This window comes from Gymnoscopelus microlampas (genome assembly GCF_963454915.1).
Source record: "Gymnoscopelus microlampas genome assembly, chromosome: 15".
Taxonomy (NCBI): domain Eukaryota; kingdom Metazoa; phylum Chordata; class Actinopteri; order Myctophiformes; family Myctophidae; genus Gymnoscopelus; species Gymnoscopelus microlampas.
This window is the reverse complement of record NC_139952.1, coordinates 8,896,540-8,919,137: the sequence shown is the minus strand read 5'-3', so window position 1 is coordinate 8,919,137 and position 22,598 is coordinate 8,896,540. Positions and strand designations below refer to the sequence as shown.

The 22,598-nt window shown below is 43.3% G+C and overlaps 1 protein-coding gene across 1 annotated transcript in view; it reads right to left on the bottom strand.

Moving 5' to 3' along the window:
• Positions 1-22,312, bottom strand: part of LOC311061635 (receptor-type tyrosine-protein phosphatase U-like) — a gene marked incomplete at both ends in the record, with an annotated part of 164,373 nt that extends 142,061 nt beyond the window's left edge. The window contains one exon of the mRNA XM_084080326.1: positions 22,222-22,312. Within this exon, the coding sequence (XP_083936452.1) occupies positions 22,222-22,312 (91 nt within the window). The remainder of the gene's footprint in view (positions 1-22,221) is intronic.
• Positions 22,313-22,598: the final 286 nt, after the last annotated feature.

Below are 22,598 nucleotides of genomic sequence, written 5' to 3'. Positions count from 1 at the left end.
TCCTATATGCATTAAGCAGTGGAGGGGCCGCCACCCCTTAAATCCGACCGCTACAGTATGATTTTTTCTGTAAAAAAAAATTATATATATATATATATATATATATATATATATATATATATATATATACACATGTACTATATAAGATATAAGACTTCGTGTTTGAGCATAAATAATGCATTTTGAGAACCCAACATTTTTGAGAACGACATTTTTTTTAACACCTTCAGCTTCTGGCTAGGGGAAACACTGTACATGACTTGTATCCACAACCTGCAGAAAAAAAATCCTGTTACTTGGCCTGTGTTTATCTTGACATGTTGTAAGAGGGGAATCGCAGAAATCCAATGTGAAAAGGAAAACCCAGCTAGTATGCAAAATTACAGTTTGATGTTGTGTCTCATTTTCCAGCATAGCCATCCGTGACTACATTAAAATGAGTTTATTCCTATTTCATGAAGGAGTTCTTCCTGGTAACAGTCAGGGCAGACTTAATGTGACACTTGGTTCGTCTCAGTGGTACATATTGCCAAGTCTGTGGATGTTGCCGGCTGAGGGAAGCCGATCTGCAATCCTTCTCTACTATGTCAGATCTGAGGCCATTAGCCGTCACTTCCAAATCGGCAGCAGCTTCTTTGAAATCCCCTTGGTTCATGAAATATTCACCTGTTACTGTCGGCAAGGTAAAAGGCTCTCAGAGGTTATTTCAGGCCAGAGACATAGAGAGGCCCCCGGGGGCCACATCGGCACACAAAATCACACGCCCTCAATTAATCTCTGTCAGCACTTGGACAATGTGACCTATACCTGTCTCTTTTCAGAGAGCTGAGCTTAATGGGAGCAGGTACCTTCGACTGAGCTGCCATCATGCCCTCAATTTATGGATATTCTATGACAGGGGCCCTGTAGTAAGCCTGAAGGTGGAGAGAATTATTGATTTACATTTATTCAGCCATACAATGAGCCGGCTTTACAATTCCATCTCTCTGTCTCGCTATCCTGCCTTCTTCAAGCATATAGTGTTCTGCCAATGTGGATAACAGACATTAAGTAGAGCCAGACCGATTTGGTCGGGCCGATATATCGGTCATTATTTGACTCTTTTGAGGTCATCGGTATCGGCAACTATGCAGGCGATGTGTCTCGATTTTAACCTGTAATCCGTATTTTGGACATGCCATTATAGACGAACATTTTGAAAGGTTTTCAAAATGAATTCCAAAATAGTAGATCTACAAGCTCACAACAGGTCACGTTGTGAGCTTGTAGATCAGCTATTTTTGAAAAATGTTGAATAAGGCTTACTGTAAATGTATGCACTTTTTGACAAAATATCAGTCAAAACATTGGTAACTGGTGGGCTAGGAAGTCTCTAAAATTCGGACCAAAAAAATCTGGCATCGGTAGCTACTAAATTCTCTCTCTCAGTCTCTCGCTCTCAATGTCCCATGAAGCATGTAGCCAGGCCCATTAGGTTGATCTGCTGTGCAGTGTACGCTCTCCCACAATCATTAAGGGAGGTTTCACTAAGCACTGTAATGGTGGTCAGAGAATGAGGTCACTCAATGAAGTAGCAAAACTAAACAATAAAAGCCTGGAGATCGAGGCTACTCAATGAAGTGACGCCTCCGTCTCTCCATCCTCCATCCTCTAACGCTGCCTAAAGACATTCAGCTAAAACCTTTGAAACAACACAACATGCACACACACACACACACACACACACACACACACACACACACACACACACACACACACACACACACACACACACACACACACACACACACACACACACACACACACACACACACACACACACAGGGGTGCACTAGAGGTGGGGCGCGGTGGAGCGCCGCTCCACTAGTTCAGAGCCTTTGACTAGTTGTTTGAGTTGCACGCGCACCCGTGAGAGTGCGTCTACCTCACGTATCGATCAAAAACAACCAGTCACACCAAAGCTTACAAAAGCTGCCGAGCGTCAACAGGGTGAATTAACATAAGAATGACCCTGGCATACAGTCAGATGTTCTTCTGAAGCAGTCCAAAGAGAACATTTGGATAATGGATTCATGAATTCAATTACAGAGGTGACGTCTGCAAGGTAAATGTATATGACAACACTAAAGTGTTCCCATTATGCAAGTAAATAGTATAACTTTCAATATATATTGTGGCTTAATAAATAGGCCTGCATATTAAAGAGGTTATTTCAATCGGCGATCGCTCACGTGCGTTCCACTAGTTAAAAAATCCACAGTACACCACTGTCCACACACACACACACACACACACACACACACACACACACACACACACACACACACACACACACACACACACACACACACACGATGTGGCTCATTTACTTCATACAGTGAAGTCATGAAACTATTTTAGTTTATGTTCTGGATGGATTTCATATGTATTATTTAACGGCTGCAGCCGCACCCTGAGGACGCCAGCTGTATAAGAAGAGAACATCATTTTTTGAGAGTGACATTTCAAAAGGAGATACAGTAGTTGTATCTGCAGCTGCACAATTAAACAATTTCAATTCAAACAACTTAAAGAACGAGATGGACGCAATAACATTAATGACCTGCCCCGTGGAACAGCCAACAAGGAAAGCAGCATTAACAAAAAGGAAAAAAGCAACACAAACCTTCCTCGGTTAAAAGAAAATGTCCCATGTCCCTTTAGTATACCTGTGAACCTGTGATTAAAGTTAAAAAGTAAATAAAGTAAAATAAACTGCCTTATTTCACTTCTAAAACCAGAATAATCATTGCTAGAGTGATACATTCTTTCCAAAGGGAGCTATTAAAAGGCCCTGACACACTGCAAGCATCAGACGCACATTATGATTGTTTCCAATGGCTGCAACCCTGGAGGTCGTCAAAACCTGTTCTCTCAGAGATCGGTTCTATTTTGGAGCATCGACACGTATCACGTGGCATAGAATCATCCACAATCAGTTGGAGCATGCAGAAATGTAACCTCTTTTTATTTCTAGACGCGCATCAGTGACGCTTGGAGGGAGAGAGAGAGAGAGAGAGAGAGAGAGAGAGAGAGACAGAGACAGACGTGTACTGTACATGCTAGTTGTATTAAACAGAATGGATTCAGAGAGTATGTGTTTCCTAATCCACTTATGTTTGCACCCTCAGGCTGTTGCACAATGATTCTCCAGAAGGGAGTATTGTATTGGCCTCTAATACAATACCATATTAGACTCTAAAACAATACTCTCAAATAATTAGAGTAACAGAGAATTCTACACTTCCCTTTCCAGCTCTAACTGGGGTTCCAGAGGCATTCCCAGGCCAGCGTGGAGATACTGTACATTCCCCCCACCTGGGCCTTGGTCTGCTCGGTGGTCTACTCCCAGCTGGGCTTGCCTGGAAAACCCCTCCGGGGAGACACCCAGGGAGGCATCCTTACCAGGTGCCTGAACCACCTCAACTGGCTCCTTTCTATGTAAAGGACCCAGTGAGCCACCTCACAGATAATGGAGTGTCAGCACCCACGGGCTAATTAACTAGACGCTAACTAACTGCTCCGTGAGGACACTTGGGAATGATTCAAGTTTAAGACTGAACATCTCAGCAGTGATTAGCGAAGCCCCTTCACTCCTACTCACTCCTACCGACATCAGTCGTGCACCCTGATGTGAAAGACACCGTGTCCGTCTGACTCGTCGAGTCAATAGGCTCTATTCACAGCAGCCATATTATGAAGACATTCACAGGTGTTACCAATGATAATAATGAAGGCTCTGTTCCATTTAGTCTAGCACAGTGGTTTCCACGACCCCCATAACTCTGAGAGTGTTCAAATGGAACCAAATGGACCCCACCTGTAAGGGGCCATTTGGAAGCCCATGAGGGTCCCTGGACCCCAAATGTAGACCCACTGGTGTTTCCAGTGGGCCAACATGCACAATATAAGCACCCTGACTCTGTTTGACCAGAATGGAACAGAGCCTTCATTAGTATCATTGGTAACACCTGTGAATGTCTTCACAATATGGCTGCTGTGAATAGAGCATATCGGGAATATAGGTGTCACTGTTCTGAGTCACTTGACGACGGCATCTGATCGGTGAAGTTTTCTGCTTAGCAGCATGCCGTTATTGTGATGGACATTGTGTGTGTGTGACAGGAGACACGATACGACATGTATCCCGATACGATACGATTGCCGATATGTTACACATGACAAAAATGCCACAAGATGAAGCAAAAATAAATCTAACAAATATGGACTTTAAGAGTAGCAGGTTTTAGCTTGTTTGTCCTTTTTGTCCTCCCACTTCTTTCTTCATCTACATTGGAGAGGGATCTGCCAGTATGTATGTAGCGTCAGCCACAACAAAAACGTTATTACAGTCAAACAAAATACTGCGATACGAGCCGATCTTATGGATACGATACAGGCATCACCGATATGTACAGAATCCCGATATTCAGTATTTAAGACTAGGTCAGTCCTTTGTGCCGGTTGTACTGAGGCTATAGAATGGCGAGTATAGTTGCTCCGCTCAGTATCTAGTACCTATTGGTTTCTAGCCTTAGATGTTATCTTCTCTTTTCTGTATCTGCCCTGTGTTTTATTACTGCTGTACTGCTTTTGGCAACTGAATGCCCCCTATCCATCTATTTCTGAGTTCTAATGAGGTAGAGGACACATGGCGGCAAGAGAATCTCTGTCTGGAGACGGGGACATAAAGATCATCTCCAGCCTCTGGCCAGATTCTCTGATAAAATGGCTGAAGTGGATTTCTGAAGAGAACTAGAGGCTTTTAATCTCTTTTGTCACTGCTGCACATAACTCAACCACGAGACTGTCACTTTATTTCTGACAGAAAAAGTGATCATTTCACACATTACACTAATAATGAAACTGCATGGTTCAATTATTTTAGAATTTGGACCTTAAATAAGCAGAAAATGGGCTGCCATAGCCTTGTTCTCAACAATGTGCTGCATAAGGAAGTATGGCTGTCAGAGTCCTGTAAAAATGCCAGTTTGATTTAGGGAGTCGGCTCAGACTTAGATTTTTTAATCTAACGTTTATAAAACACGCTGACAATTCTCATCTCTACCTGCAGAGAGAAGAGCAGTTAGTAGGGCAGCAGACTTTTTCCCCTCTACACAAAATGTCTTTGACAAATTTCTTTGCATAATGTTTGCACCAGAATAGTGTTTGTCCAGGCAGATTCTAGGTTTGAATGTTTACCTAATATCCTACAGCATTCACTTGCTGCACTCAGAGCCGTATAAGAGAGTTACGCCACTAGCATAGACTCCCATTCTAAGAATGGAATGCGGAAATGCTCTGTCTATCTCAATGACGAACTTCCAATGTTTGGAACAGCCCATAGCGGCCTGCTTTGCGGCGAGATCAAAGCGTGGCGCGACTCTCTCTTATGCGGCTCTGGTAGCACTTAATTGTTTTCTGTGCTCTCTGTTTACTACACCATTTACCCTGTTGTTTGTTGTCCAGGGTTCATGACATTTACTCTGTTCTTTCACTTTGTACGTCACTTCTGGATGAGAGCGCCTGCTAAATGCTTTAATTGTATATATATTGTGTGTGTGTGTGTGTGTGTGTGTGTGTGTGTGTGTGTGTGTGTGTGTGTGTGTGTGTGTGTGTGTGTGTGTGTGTGTGTGTGTGTGTGTGTGTGTGTGAACCACATTGTAAGGTTTTCTTTGTAGCCACAGTGTGCCGGCTGCAGGCTGCAGCCAGTAAGGGAATGAAGGTTGACAGGACAATAATGGTACCGGTCCAGGTACCTGATGGAGGTAGAGGCACTGAGACACGTTTCTCTGCATCAAACGTCCTGTTTAGACACCCAGACACATCATGCCAAGTCATGCATGGGAGACAATAAGGTCCCACATATCTAATCCTCACCACAAACTGTGTGAATATAACTCAGAGTTCAGACAGGGTTTAAGGTAAAATCACATACAGAATAGGATATGAGCTATTATGTACTATGTACTAATGTAGTAGGAGGGTTGGTATTCACATCGCCTAGAGAAGTCACACAGAGGACACAACACATACTATCTGTTCATACAGTATATTATAGTATATATGAATTATATATACACATATTATACAGTATGATTGTAGGAGTGTCTGCTAATGGAGATTTCTGTAAAACAAGCATGGCAGCAGTAAAAACGTCCACACAGCATGTTGAGCGAGGTTACACAGTGTGATGCAGTGGTCAGTTCTAACGTGTTACGCTGTATACGGGAAAAAAACGTATAAAGACTAATAACCATTTCATCCATTGAAAAAGGCAATAGCATATTGTGTCATAGTCGTGCTGAAAGGACAGGTAATATATTACAGTGTGTTTGCATGGTGTATGTCCCCCTCATCACACTGTCACTGTCACTCTGGCTCAGCATCACAGCTCCTTACACATTCATCCTCTGTCACTTCATGGCCACAGCACAGCAGTGGGGAAGCTGACTGACGGCCACTATAGAGGTGTAAGGTAGTGTCTGGTACTGGATTACAGCACAGCTGATATGGCATGTGTGATTACGCATGTGTGTGGCTTTAAAGTCAGTCACATGTCAGTCAGTCAGTAGTGCTAATGTGCACAGTCACAGTGTGAGGAGTCAACACTTTGACTACATGTGTTATTTATGCTACCAGCGGCTGTTTTACAGATGAGAAATAACATTTTCAGCTAATTTCATGTTGTCATGTAGGTAATTTCATATTCCACAACCCCTAATCAGTGTATTGTAAATTTAACAATTAAACAATTCAGGGGATTCATTAGTATCACTCTGATTTTGCATTAAGTTTTGAATTAGGAGCATGACATGACATTACATTTTCTAGCATGAGATGCCTAGGTATGACAGCATGTGTACAAATGGAAGCGCGCACACACGCGCACGCACGCACGCACGCACGCACGCACGCACGCACGCACACACACACACACACACACACACACACACACACACACACACACACACACACACACACACACACACACACACACACACACACACACACACACACACACACACACACACACACACACACACACACACACACCACAGAAACTAGAGGACTAAATCCACTACAGACAAAGAGAGACGTTGGGTCATTTAAGCACTCAGGATAATTAGACGACAATACCACTTCGTTCATCTTGGAGGTAAACAAGAGAGTAGACACTCAGGAGACATTCTTCAAGTTGAACAGATCGCTTCCACAAATACACCTACTGGTCCCCTGTGAGAAAGTCATTCCTCAGAGAAAGTAGTTCTCTCAGGACAAATTCACAAGAGCACCTAGGAGAGAAAGGAGGTTCGCCCCCTTCAGGCAGAAATAGGAATTGGTGGGATTGCTGCTGGGTTCTATCTCTGGAGCCTACTTAAAGGAATGAAGCACCTTCCTCCAGACTCTTGGGAGAGATTATAATATAAGTAGCTATTGAGAAAGTAGGTAATGTATTTGTGAACATGTCAACTACAGGCTGACAACATGCAACACACCTAGGTCTCCTTAGAATAAAATGATTCATGGGTGGTTTGTTAACAACTTGATTAACAATTTTCTAATTTTCCACTCACCACTCAACAAAGTGAGGGACATGATCTGCCAAGACAGTTCTGTAATTAACATCCTTTACAACAATTATCTGATACTCAGCCATCAGCAATAGATAACGAGAACACTTGCATCTAAAGCAAAAGCAGTTTAGTTCAGTCGAATCCTACAGGCCTATTCATTCTGTGCAATAGATTTGAAATCAAAGTATCGTTTTTGGATATTAGGTGATTAGGTATGGGTAGTGTTACGATACTTTAACATTCATAATTTTCTGTTTTGTTTGATATAATCCTCACATTGCTGAACCACTCAAGTTATAGTGGACATTCACCCAGTGAACACACTGACCATGGGGGGCTGGGGTGGTCCCATAAGCCTCACTCTAACAAGTTCAACCTCTTATTTGTGTGACAAGAACTATTGTATTGTGCGGTGATCCGTAGTCCAAACTGGACCGAGCAGTGGTGTGATTGGGTTTTCACGGTCACGGTGCTCTACTGTTGGTATGCGACACACCGCCTGCCCAAGATATAACAAATCAGGTCGTCCTAGGCCTTGTCCCTTGTGATATAGGAGACATGCTCCAACATGCTTCAGACGGACAGATGGAAGGACGGGATGCAAGCCTATAGTTCCAAATCCAACCGGCCATTCCCCGCCCTCTGAGGTCCAGCATGGGACCACCTTAACACGCATACAAAGAGAAACACCATCCACCTAACAGTCGCCCCAGAAAGACCACAATTCAGAACATGGCATTGAGTTATTTGAAAGTTAACAGAGACACTAATGACTGAGGTTAGCTGCAGACTGAAACTTTCAACACGCTGCTGCAACCTGCTGTGTCCTGAGGTGAGGGTTCAAATCCACACAATACATCAATCAAGCTCTTGCACGATGCAAGGTCATCATATAGATCTGGAAAACTCTCAGTTCTCTGGACTTCCTCCATTCATCATGACTAACCCTGGAGCGAGACAGCAGACGTGGATGATGTCCCCTCCATGCACCGCCTGCTACCGCCTGAAACTTTATATTTAAGATGAGATTTTCAGGACACTGATGTCCTAGAATAGCTGAGCTGAGCTCAACCCAGAATCACAAGAGGGTCAATTAACTGAACATATAGACACATATAGTTACAGCGTGTATGCGGGCGCACGCATACACACACACACACGTGGTTTAGAAAAGTGAACTGCCTCCCTACAGTATTTCTAAGATGAGAAAGAAGATCAAGGCGACGGGCCATGAAAATAAATAGGTTGTTCTCTCGCTCTCCCTCTCTCACTCACGTGTTCTCTTTCTTCTCTGCCTTTCTCTATCCTCGTAAAAAAAAATCAGAAAGGATATCCTTTTCACACAGGGAGTATTTCAGTCCCCATTAAAAGCATGTGATGTCGTCAAACTTGACTTCACATCAACAGAGAGCAGTAATAAACAAAGGCAAATCAAACGTGATGTGTGCATTACCTTGGGATCTAACGGTTTCTAAAATATAGTCTTGAGTCGTATTGCACATTAACGAAGAAGTTGCTGCATGTCTTTAGAGTGTGTGTGTGTGTGTGTGTGTGTGTGTGTGTGTGTGTGTGTGTGTGTGTGTGTGTGTGTGTGTGTGTGTGTGTGTGTGTGTGTGTGCATGCATGCGTCTGTCTGTCTGTCTGTCTGTCTGTCTGTCTGTCTGTCTGTCTGTCTGTCTGTCTGTCTGTCTGTCTGTCTCTCTGTCTGTCTGTCTGTCTCTTTCTTTCTCTGTGTGGGACCCTCTCTCTCTCTCTCTGTGCTCTGATACAGATAGTCTCACAGACGAAGCTCGGCCACAGGGACCATTCAACTGGGGACAGATAGTCCCACAGACGGAGCTCTGCCACAGGGACCATGCAGCTGGGGACAGTGGCTCCCCTGTGTACACACTGCAGGACAACAACCTCTCTATGCTTCACCCCCCCATTAACCCCACCTGACCCCCATCCTTCACAGCTTCACCCAGTCCCTCCAGTGCCCATTACAACTTTCTGCTCCATCATATTGTCCTCTCCTCTTCATGCTGTCAGTTCATCTCACTTTTCTCTACTTCCGTCCCTCCTTCTCTGTGATAATGAGGGGGTGTGGGATGGTGGGGGGGTGGTCTTGCTTCCCTGCTCTCGTCTCTCTACGAAAGCTGACACGGTTTAAATCCTGCGGCGTAGCCCCGGCACCGGAGTAGATAGTCACTGTACCGGAATTAATCCGGGAGCTGGCAGGTCTCACCCTTCAATGGACCCACACCCTGAAACCAGAACCACAAATCCACCACTGATGAACCCAGAAGCCTTCCCTCAACGAGACTTCACAAAGGATGATTTCAGCTGCCTAATCAGCTAGAAAGAAACCCTCCTTCCCCCTCCAAGTTCTTGCTACAACACCCCACACACACACTACACAGGATTTCACATGCCACTGATTTTGTTTTTCATATTAAGACGAGTTATGAGGACAATGACTTCAAATAGGGTGTTCTCCGTAGCATTTTGAAATGGCAACATAATTAAGGTCAATTGATGAACTACAACAGGTGAAACCCAGTTAGACCGTGCTGGCACCGGGCAGTGTGTTTGTTGGAGGGATAGTCAGTGGTAGTGTCTTAGATATGAAATGTTCATGTGTAATTTTCTGTAGTGGTCCTAGAACATATTTGTTGTTAAAGTGCCCTGTACCCTGTAAACCATTATGATGCCAGTGTGTTCAAGGTACCCTTTACCCCATTAGGATGCCAGTGTGTTGAAGGTACCTTGACAGAGGTGCTGCATTCCTAGAGGCAAAGGAAGCCGTGTGTGTTTCTCCAACGCAATTAAGTAAGTAAGTAGGTCGGAGACGCTTATTGTCGGTGTGTCAACCACGTGTCTTGCCGCACCCAAGCCGTGCTACTCATACACTGAGTTGCCGGTGCCCGGGATCGAACCCAGAACCTTGTGGTCTAAAGAGCAAGATCTCTACTGACTGAGCTACCAGACAAGAGGGGTGCCTGCGGCCGAGTGGCTGGTACGTGTACCGCATGGGCTTTGATGCCTCTTATCCTGTCTTCCTCCTCCTCTCCAAAGAGAAGCCGATGACGCTCCTGGAGTGGTGTGCGTGTGCGTGTGCGTGTGTGTGTGTGTGTGTGTGTGTGTGTGTGTGTGTGTGACACAAAGAACTTGCCTACACAGTCTCTATGGAGCTGCTATTTCCACTGCAGAGGAAGGATTTCTTTTCAGCTTCATAAATGCACATAAATAGTGGAAAACGAGCGCTGAGTGCAAAATACTAAATAAACGAGAGAGGAGAATGAACAAAAAAAGCAACCAATGCAATCTTTTGATTGAGTTAGCAGGAAGCTTTCTGCTGCTCTCATCACTTTTCTAGGTCAATGGTCCAGAGCCTGTGCTTAAAGATCTCACACAACAACATATGCCAACTGGCCAGGTTTTTACACAAGGGCAACAAAGTAGACCCGCCTGCTGTTGTTAATGCCTGCTGGGGTTATCCCTGCATCATCATCTCTGTCTGGGCTCATTCCCTCTCTCTATCTCTCTCATCTCTCTTTGCATCGTGTTCTCTTTCTCTCTCTCTCTACATTTTGTTCACTCTCACAGACCTGGGTCACAACACCATCTGCTCATTGATGCTGAGATTAGGGTTGGAGACCCAGGAGGCCACAGGGCCATGACATGTTAAGAAGAAGGCTGATCTGGGGACCAAGATTCACTTTCAGTTCAGAATGAAACTCTGAGCTGAGGAGAGGGAGGGGAGGAAGTGGTGAGGAAAAGTGAATTAGAGAGTTGCAGAAATGAGTGGGGGGTAGGACCACCAGCTGATTTCCATGCTGTTTCCCGACAGCTTCCTTCCTCTAATGAAATCGATAGCCCTAAGCCCGCCCACCCAATACCCTCTCTCTTAACACAGGATGCTGAACCTACACTTAGGGGTCTACTTATCAAAACGATTGATTCAGGGGCTCCTCCAACCACAAGCTCATAAAAATCACAACATCACACTCAGCACCCCAGCGGTAATACGTCTCATGAAAACAAAACGAGGGCCTTAGAGGCATACGGTACATGTCCAATCATCCGAGCACATTCTACCATGAATGCAAAAAACGCTGTGGCCGCTGGTGGCTCATTCATTACCCATGCAGGACATGATGTGTGCCGGTTCCCTGCTCACGAATGTGAGCCTTTTTTGCATTTATATGTCCGGGTTCACAGGACATGAGGGCTCCAACCTCTGTGGGAGGGTTCGAGAGTGGAAGGGACGATGCGTGTCCGTGCAATCAGGATTCATCCCTCAAACTTCACTCTCCACTCGTTTGTCTATGAGACCAAAGGGCAAACACGTGCAAGGGGTTGTGGGAAAGTGTTAAAAGGTAAACTCATACTAATGAGCACATTATCGGTGTCTCGAGAGCCAACCACATTCGTATATAAACATGAGGCTGTGGCACTGCCGCTTTCTTTGTTTTTCAGTTTTTCTTGTGTTGCAGTTTCCCATTGACATTTCCAAAAATATTTATAGCAATTAATTTAAGCCTAGAATCAAGCCATCCAGGGTCCTGGTGATTCATGACCATTACAACTTTTTTTCTGTGATTATATTTTATTTTATATTTAATTATATGATATACTATATTTAATAAATACCCTTTGTTTTGCCGTTTTCAAAAAAGTTTTTTCACAGAATCAAACGTTTTATGGTTGATTCACCAGGACCCTGGATGGCTTGATTCTAGGCTTAAAATAATTGATATAAATATTTTTGGAAATGTCAATGGGAAAAATGCATTGACTATTTTGAAGCGGAACCAGAAAATGACCGCCACTGCTATGCCCTATAGGTGGGGTATTTATGAAGATCAATTCCATTTGGCCAAAAGAGACAAGCTGTCTGTAAACCACAGACACAGGCCTCGTAACAGGCCCATCAACACGCAAACAGAGACAAAAAAGAGAAAGTGAAATTCTGGTTTTCTAAACTGAAAAAAAAAATGCATATCCGCGCCCCCATGCTGTGCACAAAGGGGGATCACGACTCATCTCGACACGGCAGGGCGGGCAGCAGGAGACACCACAGAGACCTTGCAGAATCTGCAGACGGACGCAAAGCCCTGGTTTTTTTTTACTTTCAAGGTCCCCAAATCAAAACTTTTAATACTGTATCTCTAGTGCGCCATGGAGACGCTCTGAGGCTCAAAGGTTTGATACATTTTAACACATGCTTATTAAAGTGTGATATCTACAGCTGCAAAGGGACCTAGACAGCCAGGGTCTGACTCCATATTGCTGATTTGTGTTTTATAAAACCTCATCACAGTGGGAAGAACTCAGTGTATAGTCTCAGTTTGTCTCACTACACTGATGACCTTCTGCATTAACGACACTGGGGAGTTTGGTAAAAAACTTGCTGTGGGCTTGGTGAGAGAAATACCAGAGAGGCAGAACAGAGAGGAAGGAGGGAGAAGAACTGAAAAGAAAGAAATAGCTTTTGGCGTGACATTATTTACCCCTGAAGCTGTGGAAGGGGATGGGAAGAAATGTACTTAATTCCAGGTCATTATTCCATGCTATGTCATCATAAACCAAAGTGACACCTGCTTGAGCACTGCTCAAAATCATCACTTCAGGGAATCCTGACCTAGCAGGCTGCAGCATTCTGTCCCTACGGTCTTTGCCCCGCCGGATGGCATTTTGCGGACCGGCGGGATTGTCTCTCCGCTGCCGATGTCTCGACTTGGCACTGTCAGCAGTCATCCTTCACACGAGACAGGCCTGACCATGCGTTTCACGGCCGGTAAATAGCTGGGACAATTGGCTGAGCTCAGGAGAGTAAACATAACCAACCACAAATAATGGAGGAATATTCATAAAGATTATTCATGGATGCCTGTCAGCGGCGGGGTGACAAATCTGGGAGGTAATGGTAGCAGCGGATGACAGAGTGAGCCCTGAGCTCCACTAAATGGACAGGCAGGCATCACAGCAGAGCAGACCTGAGCCTGCATATGTCACCGCCGTTTCCATCTCGTCCATAATAAACAAGCCTGCATTTAGGCTTTACAATAAAACAGGATTCAACATCATCAATCCTACCTGACGTTCCCCACAAGGGGCTAAATCTGATTGATGATTAGCAAAGGTTAGAATATCTTTCAGATAGGTTATATAGAATGAGTAGTGTTTTCTGTCTGCCGTTTTCTCTGTTGAGAATGTTTAAAATAGTACATGAAAATCAAACTTAAACCCAATGCATTCAGACTTTTAGAGCCATATACTGATATGTATTTCTGTGGTTTGACTGCACTGAGACCGGCTGCTATGGTGCGGTTGGTCTCAAAGAGGCATTGTCACAAAGAGTGCTATATGCAGAATATGTGACAGGTGGTACGATGGAGCAGAGAGCCATGTAGGGGAGGCAAGTTTGATTTCCTACTCTGAGGACTTCCTAAGAAAGAATAAAACTTGGTGGAAAGTGAAGCTTTGGCTGTCTGATGTCTACACACACACATATCTCACACAGTTCAAAAGTCTGGACACTTTTCAGCTCCCCGTTCTTGTGTTGCTGCTGCAGCAAGTGTAGCCCAGCCAGCGCTCTGCGTTCATACGTTTAGCAGCGCTCTGCATATCTGTCACGGACGCCAACCTCAGAAGAGGGATAAGCCAGTGCTTTTAGAGCAGTTGACTTCAGAGGCAGTTGATTTGTGCCTCCTACAGGGAGGTTATTTTTTTCCCCCATCTTCTTCTTTCTTGTCCTCCTTCACAATTCAGTGGTTCTATTATATTTCTGCACTCAGTAGTGCGTCATTATACAGAGCTTAAGACTGGAACATAAACGAAGGGCTGGGCCATCACTGTGCTATGTGAGGTGACATGAGACGCTGAGGTAGCGGTGGGCACTAATGATGTTGGCGACGCCTGCAAAGCCAGGCAGGTGCCACTTAATTACCAATGCCGGGGTAAGTGAGCATGTCTAAAAACAAAGCAAATTAACTCAAGCTTCTGGAAAAATGTTGAGAGACCTTCTGACAGGCAGGGTGTTGCCTGTTGGCGTAATTCCATCTGCTCAGTAATGATTTGTTGCTGTTGAGCGAAGAAGCAACACATTTTCTACCACCTGGAGCTGAAGTGACAGCTGACGGATCCCAGGAAGCCCCGGCCAGAACCCGCAGGGCCAGGACCAAGGCGATCTGGCGAAGGCTGTCAGGTCCATTAACAACGTGACAGGTAAGACACAAGACTGTGTGACACGACGGGCAAGTAGCGGTCCAGGCTAATCAGCATCATCAGCAGAACGTTGTGAAGACGCGCTCATTGTTACCAACAGTACCAGGTTTCAAATACAGCTTCTGCCCATGTACAGTATGTATGGCACCTGCACTATCTATACCATTACCAACCATCTAGGTTTGTCTACATGTCCCTACTCCAGTAGAGTAGACCAATCACTGCTCAAGCCACAACGTCACTTACAGTGAGTGCCTGGTGTAATCTTGCTGTTGCAGAGAACGGACATGACACTTAAAAAGGCACTGAAGTTCACGATTCGTTCATCACATCGCGATTTGTGAGGCTTCGTTCACAAACTGCATGCCTGACATGCTATTAACCGCTAAAGAATGGACGGGGAGACCAAGCCATTATTAGGCTATGTTTACTCAACAATGCACACAATATAACAAACTACGACGTAATTAACTTAAAACAGCATTTTCAGTTCATAAAACCAGGACATCCCTTTCGTCCGTCTCTCTCCACTATGTCACTGTTTGGATCTAGGGACATGGGCACAGTGCTGTTATGTCACTGAGGCTCCTGTAAAGTAGCAGGACTCAGCTTTGACAGAGACAATGCAGCCTGTCAGAGGCATTTCTCCATGTTCCTGACCACAATGACAGTCTGGTTCTCTCCCAGGAAATAGACTTTAGTAGCAAAACAGCCACTGTCATGGCCCCAGACTCGACCCACATTGATTGTAGAGAAAATGCTTTTTGATAGATGGAAATAGAAATATACAAAAAAAGCAGTGAAGCTGTCAAAGTGCATTGGCTATTTGTAGAACTGGGAACTTCGTCATTTCCCCATTTTTTTAATTCTTTTGGATGCCTTGACATACTGTTGTCGCTTGCTTGATCAACAAACATATTAGGCCACATCTAAACAACAAACTGAGTTAGTCAACTTGGGCCTAACAGTCAAAGCAATAAACATTCCTTAAAAGCCATCAAATATACATAATAGAATAAATGTATGGACTCCTAGCTCTGACAGGCTGCTTTACTCTCACTGACTCAATCGCTCAAAGTGCTTGAATCAAAGGCTGAAAAATGTGTGTGTGTGTGTGTGTGTGTGTGTGTGTGTGTGTGTGTGTGTTGCTGACCGAAACATATATTTTAGAATGTGCAGAGTGCACTTCAGCATAATTCAACATTATGCAATCCATCTCATCAAGGTATGCTAATGTGAGAAGTTTTTATTCAAACTTTGTGTGGGTGTGCCGTTGATCATTGTACTTGATTTGAGTTTAATTGTGTTTTTCTTTAGCATAATGCAGGACAACATTAACTAACAGAAGCTGTTTTGTTAATTAAATTATTCTGGTAAGAAATTATAGAGAGAATAGTTGTGAGCTTGTATTTGAAATGAATTGAGTTAAGTGGTAGTTTTTAGTTAAAGTAGCTTTTACATTTACAAAGATGGATGCAGGTTATTTAAGGGTACCTGTTCCTTAAATAACAAATGATCAGGTAGCGTAATTCCAAAGCATTTTTGTTATCACGAACATAATGACCAATAACCATATTGACTAATAACCATAATGCTAAATCATTCTATGAAACAATCACCTTCTAACACAGCCATCTTCCATCACTATCCCTAGTGTCCTTTAATGTACACCCCCCATTTACATCCTTGTAACCCAGAAGAAATGGTTGTGCATGTCTGTGCCATTTTCTTATTATCAGGGTATTCCTACACTGCAGCACACAGAAGACCAGATTTAACTATTGAGTATACAATTAAATGGAAACTTTTCAGGTCCATTTGATTTTTACTGTGTACCACTGTGTGTGTGTGTGTGTGTGTGTGTGTGTGTGTGTGTGTGTGTGTGTGTGTGTGTGTGTGTGTGTGTGTGTGTGTGTGTGTGTGTGTGTGTGTGTGTGTGTGTGTGTGTGTGTCTGTCTGTCTGTCTGTCTGTCTGTCTGTCTGTCTGTCTGTCTGTCTGTCTGTCTGTCTGTCTGTCTGTCTGTCTGTCTGTCTGTCTGTCTGTCTGTCTGTCTGTCTGTCTGTCTGTCTGTCTGTCTGTCTGACTGTGTGTGTGTGTGTGTGTGTGTGTGTGTGTGTGTGTGTGTGTGTGTGTGTGTGTGTGTGTGTGTGTGTGTGTGTGTGTGTGTGTGTGTGTTCTTTTGCATGTGAATCTTCTTTCTTGCTGCAGCATGTGAGTGCTTTTCAGAGTGGGAGATGTGGGTTCATTCTAAGATTAAATGACCTTCTCTCTCCACAGCTCTTCACAGCCCGGCTAACAGGACTGCATGTTGCACTTCATCAAACACACTGGATTTCAGTCCAGCAAAGCAACTCAAGCACTGTGGAGGTCAAACTATGGACTTGAGCTTACGCCACATTATGTGTGCAACGCACAGTCAAATACACAACGCTCCAAAACCAGTTATAACATTTTCCAACATGACTACATTACTGAAGCATTTGCCTCCATTAAAGAAGATCATCCCTATTCTGTGGAAAACATTCAACAAAAATAGCTGACGCCAACGCATTGCTGTAGATTGGCTACTTGCAGATCTTGTAGATTTGAACTCTCCGAAACCAGTAACACAACATTATTCCTACATTAGAAGCATAATTTGCCTCCATACGAATAGACCATTGTGGCAGGGGAGAGTATAATATGTCTTCTCATCTGCTGTCCTCGTCAGGTGTATTAACTCATTGAGTGCCCAAATTAATATCTATTTCTGGCCATTACGATTTTTATTATTTTATTTTTTCAAAGTAAAAAAAAAGTGCTTAGGAAGCGAGATATAGGCCTTTTCAGTTAAGTTAAACAAGGAGTGGATGGAGCTGCAAATTTATTTAGTTTTTCATTTTTTTCAAAAACATGTGAAACTCGTTAATGGCACGTTGCACCATAGCACTAAAACACATGAAACACGTTAATGGCACTCAATGAGTTAAGTCGAAGATATTGATCTCAGAAAACAGGGAGTGGTTCTGTGGTCTGTTGACAACTGCTCTCAGTCTAATAATGGTGTTGGTAGCAGCAGTGTAATAGATACCCTGTGAAGAGTATTTATATCATAATTATTAGTTACGACATTCACAGGAGTCCCCAAATATTCTTGAGATAAAAGTCAAAGCTGTGTATGTGTCTTTTTTTACTCAAAACAACTCAAAACAACTTGACAGGGCCCTGTCAAGTTGTTTTGGGTGTGATTACAGGCCAAATATGAAACGTTTTCAAATCATATTCCACAAAAGAACCGATGCATTTCTCAAAAGACTACGCTTTAGTTTCAGGCCTCAAAGCTCTTTCAGTAAAGGATATTCTAGAATGCATTATTTGCCACAGGCAAAGTAAGGAGAATTTAAACTTTATTAAACTTGGGTCTATGAATTCCAGGGATTACTGTAACATTATGTTTTCTTCTCTGAGACATTAATTATATTTGTTACAATTCCAAGAGAGTTAAATAGACCTAAAAGTAGGGTTGGGTACCGAAATTCGGTTCCAAGCAGGAACCGATAAAGAAATTGTCGGTACCGGGTACCCATAACCAATATGTAATTTCGGTTCTGCATATCGGTTCCTAGACGCGCTAAAAGCCGTTAAAACAAAGGCAGCACAAAATCACAAATCCGGTAAAACACCACTGTATGGAGAAGTATACATCAGTTGCGGAGCTGCTGCATCTCCCTGAGCCACATTCCTCCCCGCACACGCATCCCTCCCTCTCCACTCCCCGCTCCCCTCTCCCCCTCAGTGACACCACCATGTCCGTCTCTCAACTGAAGTAGTGAGGAAGGAATTAGCCTGCCCTGCAAACTTTGTAACCAAACGTTGCTGTTGTCACCTTGAAAACTAGAATCCATGTCAGAGGGTGTAACATTAACAGAATAACCAGCGCTAGTTAAGAGCCTCAGCCTGCGCAGAGCAAAACAATAACACCAGCTGTAAACGCTTCTCCTTGATTGTGTGTGTGTGTGTGTGTGTGTGTGTGTGTGTGTGTGTGTGTGTGTGTGTGTGTGTGTGTGTGTGTGTGTGTGTGTGTGTGTGTGTGTGTGCGCGCGTGTGCGTGTGCGTGTGTGTGTGTGTGTGTGTGTGTGTGTGTCTCTGTCTGTCTGTCTGTCTGTCTGTCTGTCTGTCTGTCTGTCTGTCTGTCTGAAATGAAACTTAAGTGACTTCTCCAAAAGGAAGGAATGGCCTAATATTATTAATGCATTTTGGCTGTGTGCAATAATGCAACTGCAGACATTACAGTATATTGCCTTTTGTTAGGCTATTCAATGTTTTGAGACATTGTATTTTATTACTACACATTAGTAAATAAATAATTCTACACAATAAATAAATACGTTTTAAATAACTGATCTCAATATGGACCCATTATAGTTATGATATGAGGGTTTTGCCATAATCATGTAGCTCTACAAGAGAGGCATAGCCATGACAGCAATGGTACAACAAAATGTTTTAAAAAATGCATATATATATTTTTAAAATAATACTTTAAGGCCATTTGGTATTCGGCCGTCGGCCAAGTGTTTCCTATATTAGTTTTTGGGCAAGTATTTTCCATTCGGAGCATCCCTATTAAATAGACATTTGACCTCTTATTTCTTTTACCATTTTGGAACCGAAATATGGAACCGTTAAGAACCGGAACCGATAAGCAGAACCGGAACCGGAACCGGACTCGTAAAAATCCTAACGATACCCATCCCTACCTAAAAGCCATACTGGATTTTGTCATGTTAACTATATTAGAAAAATCTGCTTTGCTTGTGTTCGTTTATGTGCCAAAAGAGTGACTTATTTCAACGTGCAATGTAAGTCAATGAGGAGACTATTTTGGATTATCAGTGTCTAATCAATGGAGCAACAGAGCAAGATGTCTCGCCAATATCTGGAGTTACATCACAGCAAGGTAACAACACAACCCAAACCTCTACCAAAGTGTCATTGTGATTAATAAAGGTGGCAAGACAATGGCTCACTGAAGCTTAGCTCTGGTTCAGAGCGTTAGTGAGTTCCCTCTAACGCTCTGGAAGACCCCTCGCTCTGGCCATGTACAAGGAATTCCACTGCCCTGCCAGCGTTCAAGAGTAGTGAAAATAAACTAAACCATTTCACTACTCACCGAAGCAAAGGCTGTTTTGTGTTGTTGAATGTCTATTCTCCAACCCCGCACGCCTAAACGCACCCCACCTACTCTGTAAAATACACTTTTTGGGCAGAAAATAAAATATGTCAGCGAGACGGACATTATTTGTATTTACTCCACAGTGCCCTCTACAGATCTGGGGATTTGAACTTACCATTAATTTTGTTTATTTTCACTACTCTTGAGCGCTGGCAGGGCAGTGGAATTCCTTGTACATGCGCAGAGCGAGGGGTCTTCCAGGGCGTTAGAGAGAACTCACTAACGCTCTGAACCAGGGCTATGAAGCAGTATGAGTATGAAAGATGCTCTACTCACGACCACAAGTCAAGGCTCTACAGAGGATGGTTAAAACATCACATCAAAAGGACTGAGCTGCCAGCCTGGGACGTATAGTTTACACCCAGACTGTTAGCAGAATGCACCATCATCAAAGGTCAGGGACAGGAGAATGAATGAGTTGGCATCTACCTTCCTCATGGCCAGCTCTGCTCTGCCTTCTCCAGGGGAAAGAGAACCAGCAGTCTGGACATTTCTACAAATGGAACCATTTTTATTCCACTCTCAGAGAGTTATGGGGTCCTTGAAATTAAAAAAACTTTGAGAACCACTGCAATACATGAGTGTGTGTGTGTGTGTGTGTGTGTGTGTGTGTGTGTGTGTGTGTGTGTGTGTGTGTGTGTGTGTGTGTGCGCGCGCGCGCGCGCGCGCGTGCGTGTGTGTGTGTGCGTGTATGTGTGTGTGTAAATGTATGTGTCAGTCATACATTTCATGTATTCCATACACACAGCCATAGAATGCGATATTACCATATTACATACATTTCATGTATTATTAAATATCACAGCCAGAGGGGACTCATGGCAGCATCGTTATAATTCGTAGCCAGCTGCGTGTGTATAGGCTACTGTAGCGACACACCCAATAATTAATTTCTGCGACCTAGGGTCAGCTCTTGCCATAGTTTTATATCCATTTGAAAGTTATGGCAGAAAAAAACGTTTTTAATCAAATATCTCCACTTTTCCACCACTCACGCGACCACATTCTCTCCACTTCCTCCAGTGAGCACATAAGGCATGGTTCTCAACCTTTTCAGGCCGTGACCCCCCAAAATAATCATATTTGAACTGTGGACCCCCCACCCTGATAAGCACTTGGAATTGTAGGAGTTGAGGCATTCAATTTAGTTTGACTCGTTTGACTAGTTTGACCACACCCACAGATAAATAGTGAAAATAGCAGTTTCTATATTTTTTTTGACATTTTGGCCAATGTTTAACCAGTCTTTATAGTATGGTTTGTTGATTACTTTTGATGCAGTAATGGTCTTTTTCTTTTCTTTCTTTCTTTTCAGGTATTCAAAGAGGTCTTAAAAGCCCCAATTGTCAATTCACTGACATCTGGGGACCCCTCCAAAGTCATGTGGGGACCCCCTCGGGGTCCCGACCCACAGGTTGAGAACCGCTGCAGTTAAGGTACACAATTGACAGGTGTCATAATTACCCCCACATCAATTCGCAACGCACGCCTGTCGCCTGTGTATAAGTACAGTATGTCGTTAACACACTGACAGGTGTCGTTAATTAATTAATTACCAACAACACCAACACAACAGTCAAAGTTTACACCACAAAAACACACGCTTCAAACTTTAACAACAAATACAATTAACATGTGCCATGATAAATAACACTGTCGTTTTATTGAACATAGTTAAAACTACAGTATTATTTATGTTATAAAGTGACTGAGTAAATTTACTGTCAAAAAGTACTGTAAGTACATTTTGAGGTATTTTAACTTAATGGATTATTTCCAATTTTCAGTAGGCTACTTCTACTACATCTCCATCTCAAGAGACAAATATTGTATTTTTACTCCACTAGTTATTAGCTGTAGATTTGGATTATTATTACAAAACATACATTTAGCCACTCCAGCAGCCCTATATACATACTTTGGTTATTTGAAAATAGCACATCTACAAGCTCACAAATGCAAAACGGTGAGCTTGCAGATCGGCAATTTTCAAAGCCTTCATTCTTCATTCTGCTTAATAGTACTTTTACTTTTAGTACGTATATTTTGACAACACTTTTGTACTTTTACTCGAGTAAATTCTAAAAAACAGACTTGTACAGAGTATTTCTGCATGTATAGTATTGATACTTTTACTTAAGTAAAACATTTGAGTACTTTTTACACCACTAGTTTACCTGTTGTCGCCTCCATGGTGTCAGCTTGGATCCTCAGCACGTACAGTAACAGTAACAGGGTCTCCATCAGTAGGAAGGAGGATGAATACATGTTGAGATGTTTATGGAACATGAACACAAGTTCCACCTCGTTCACCAAACAGGACCAAAAATCCAAGTTCCTCTGATACTCTCAACGTCCATTCATTGTTATAAATCCCTCCAGTCCACACACAGTCCACTACGGTTCAGTTCGGCTCAGATCCTCCACACCAACGGACGGTGGACGTTAGTGTGTGAAGCTGCCGTCAGGACGAAGGATTTGAATTCAAAAAGAGCCTTTATGTTTTCTCCTCCTGCGACAGAGACAGGATCCACTACTTTCACACCGTCAAGCA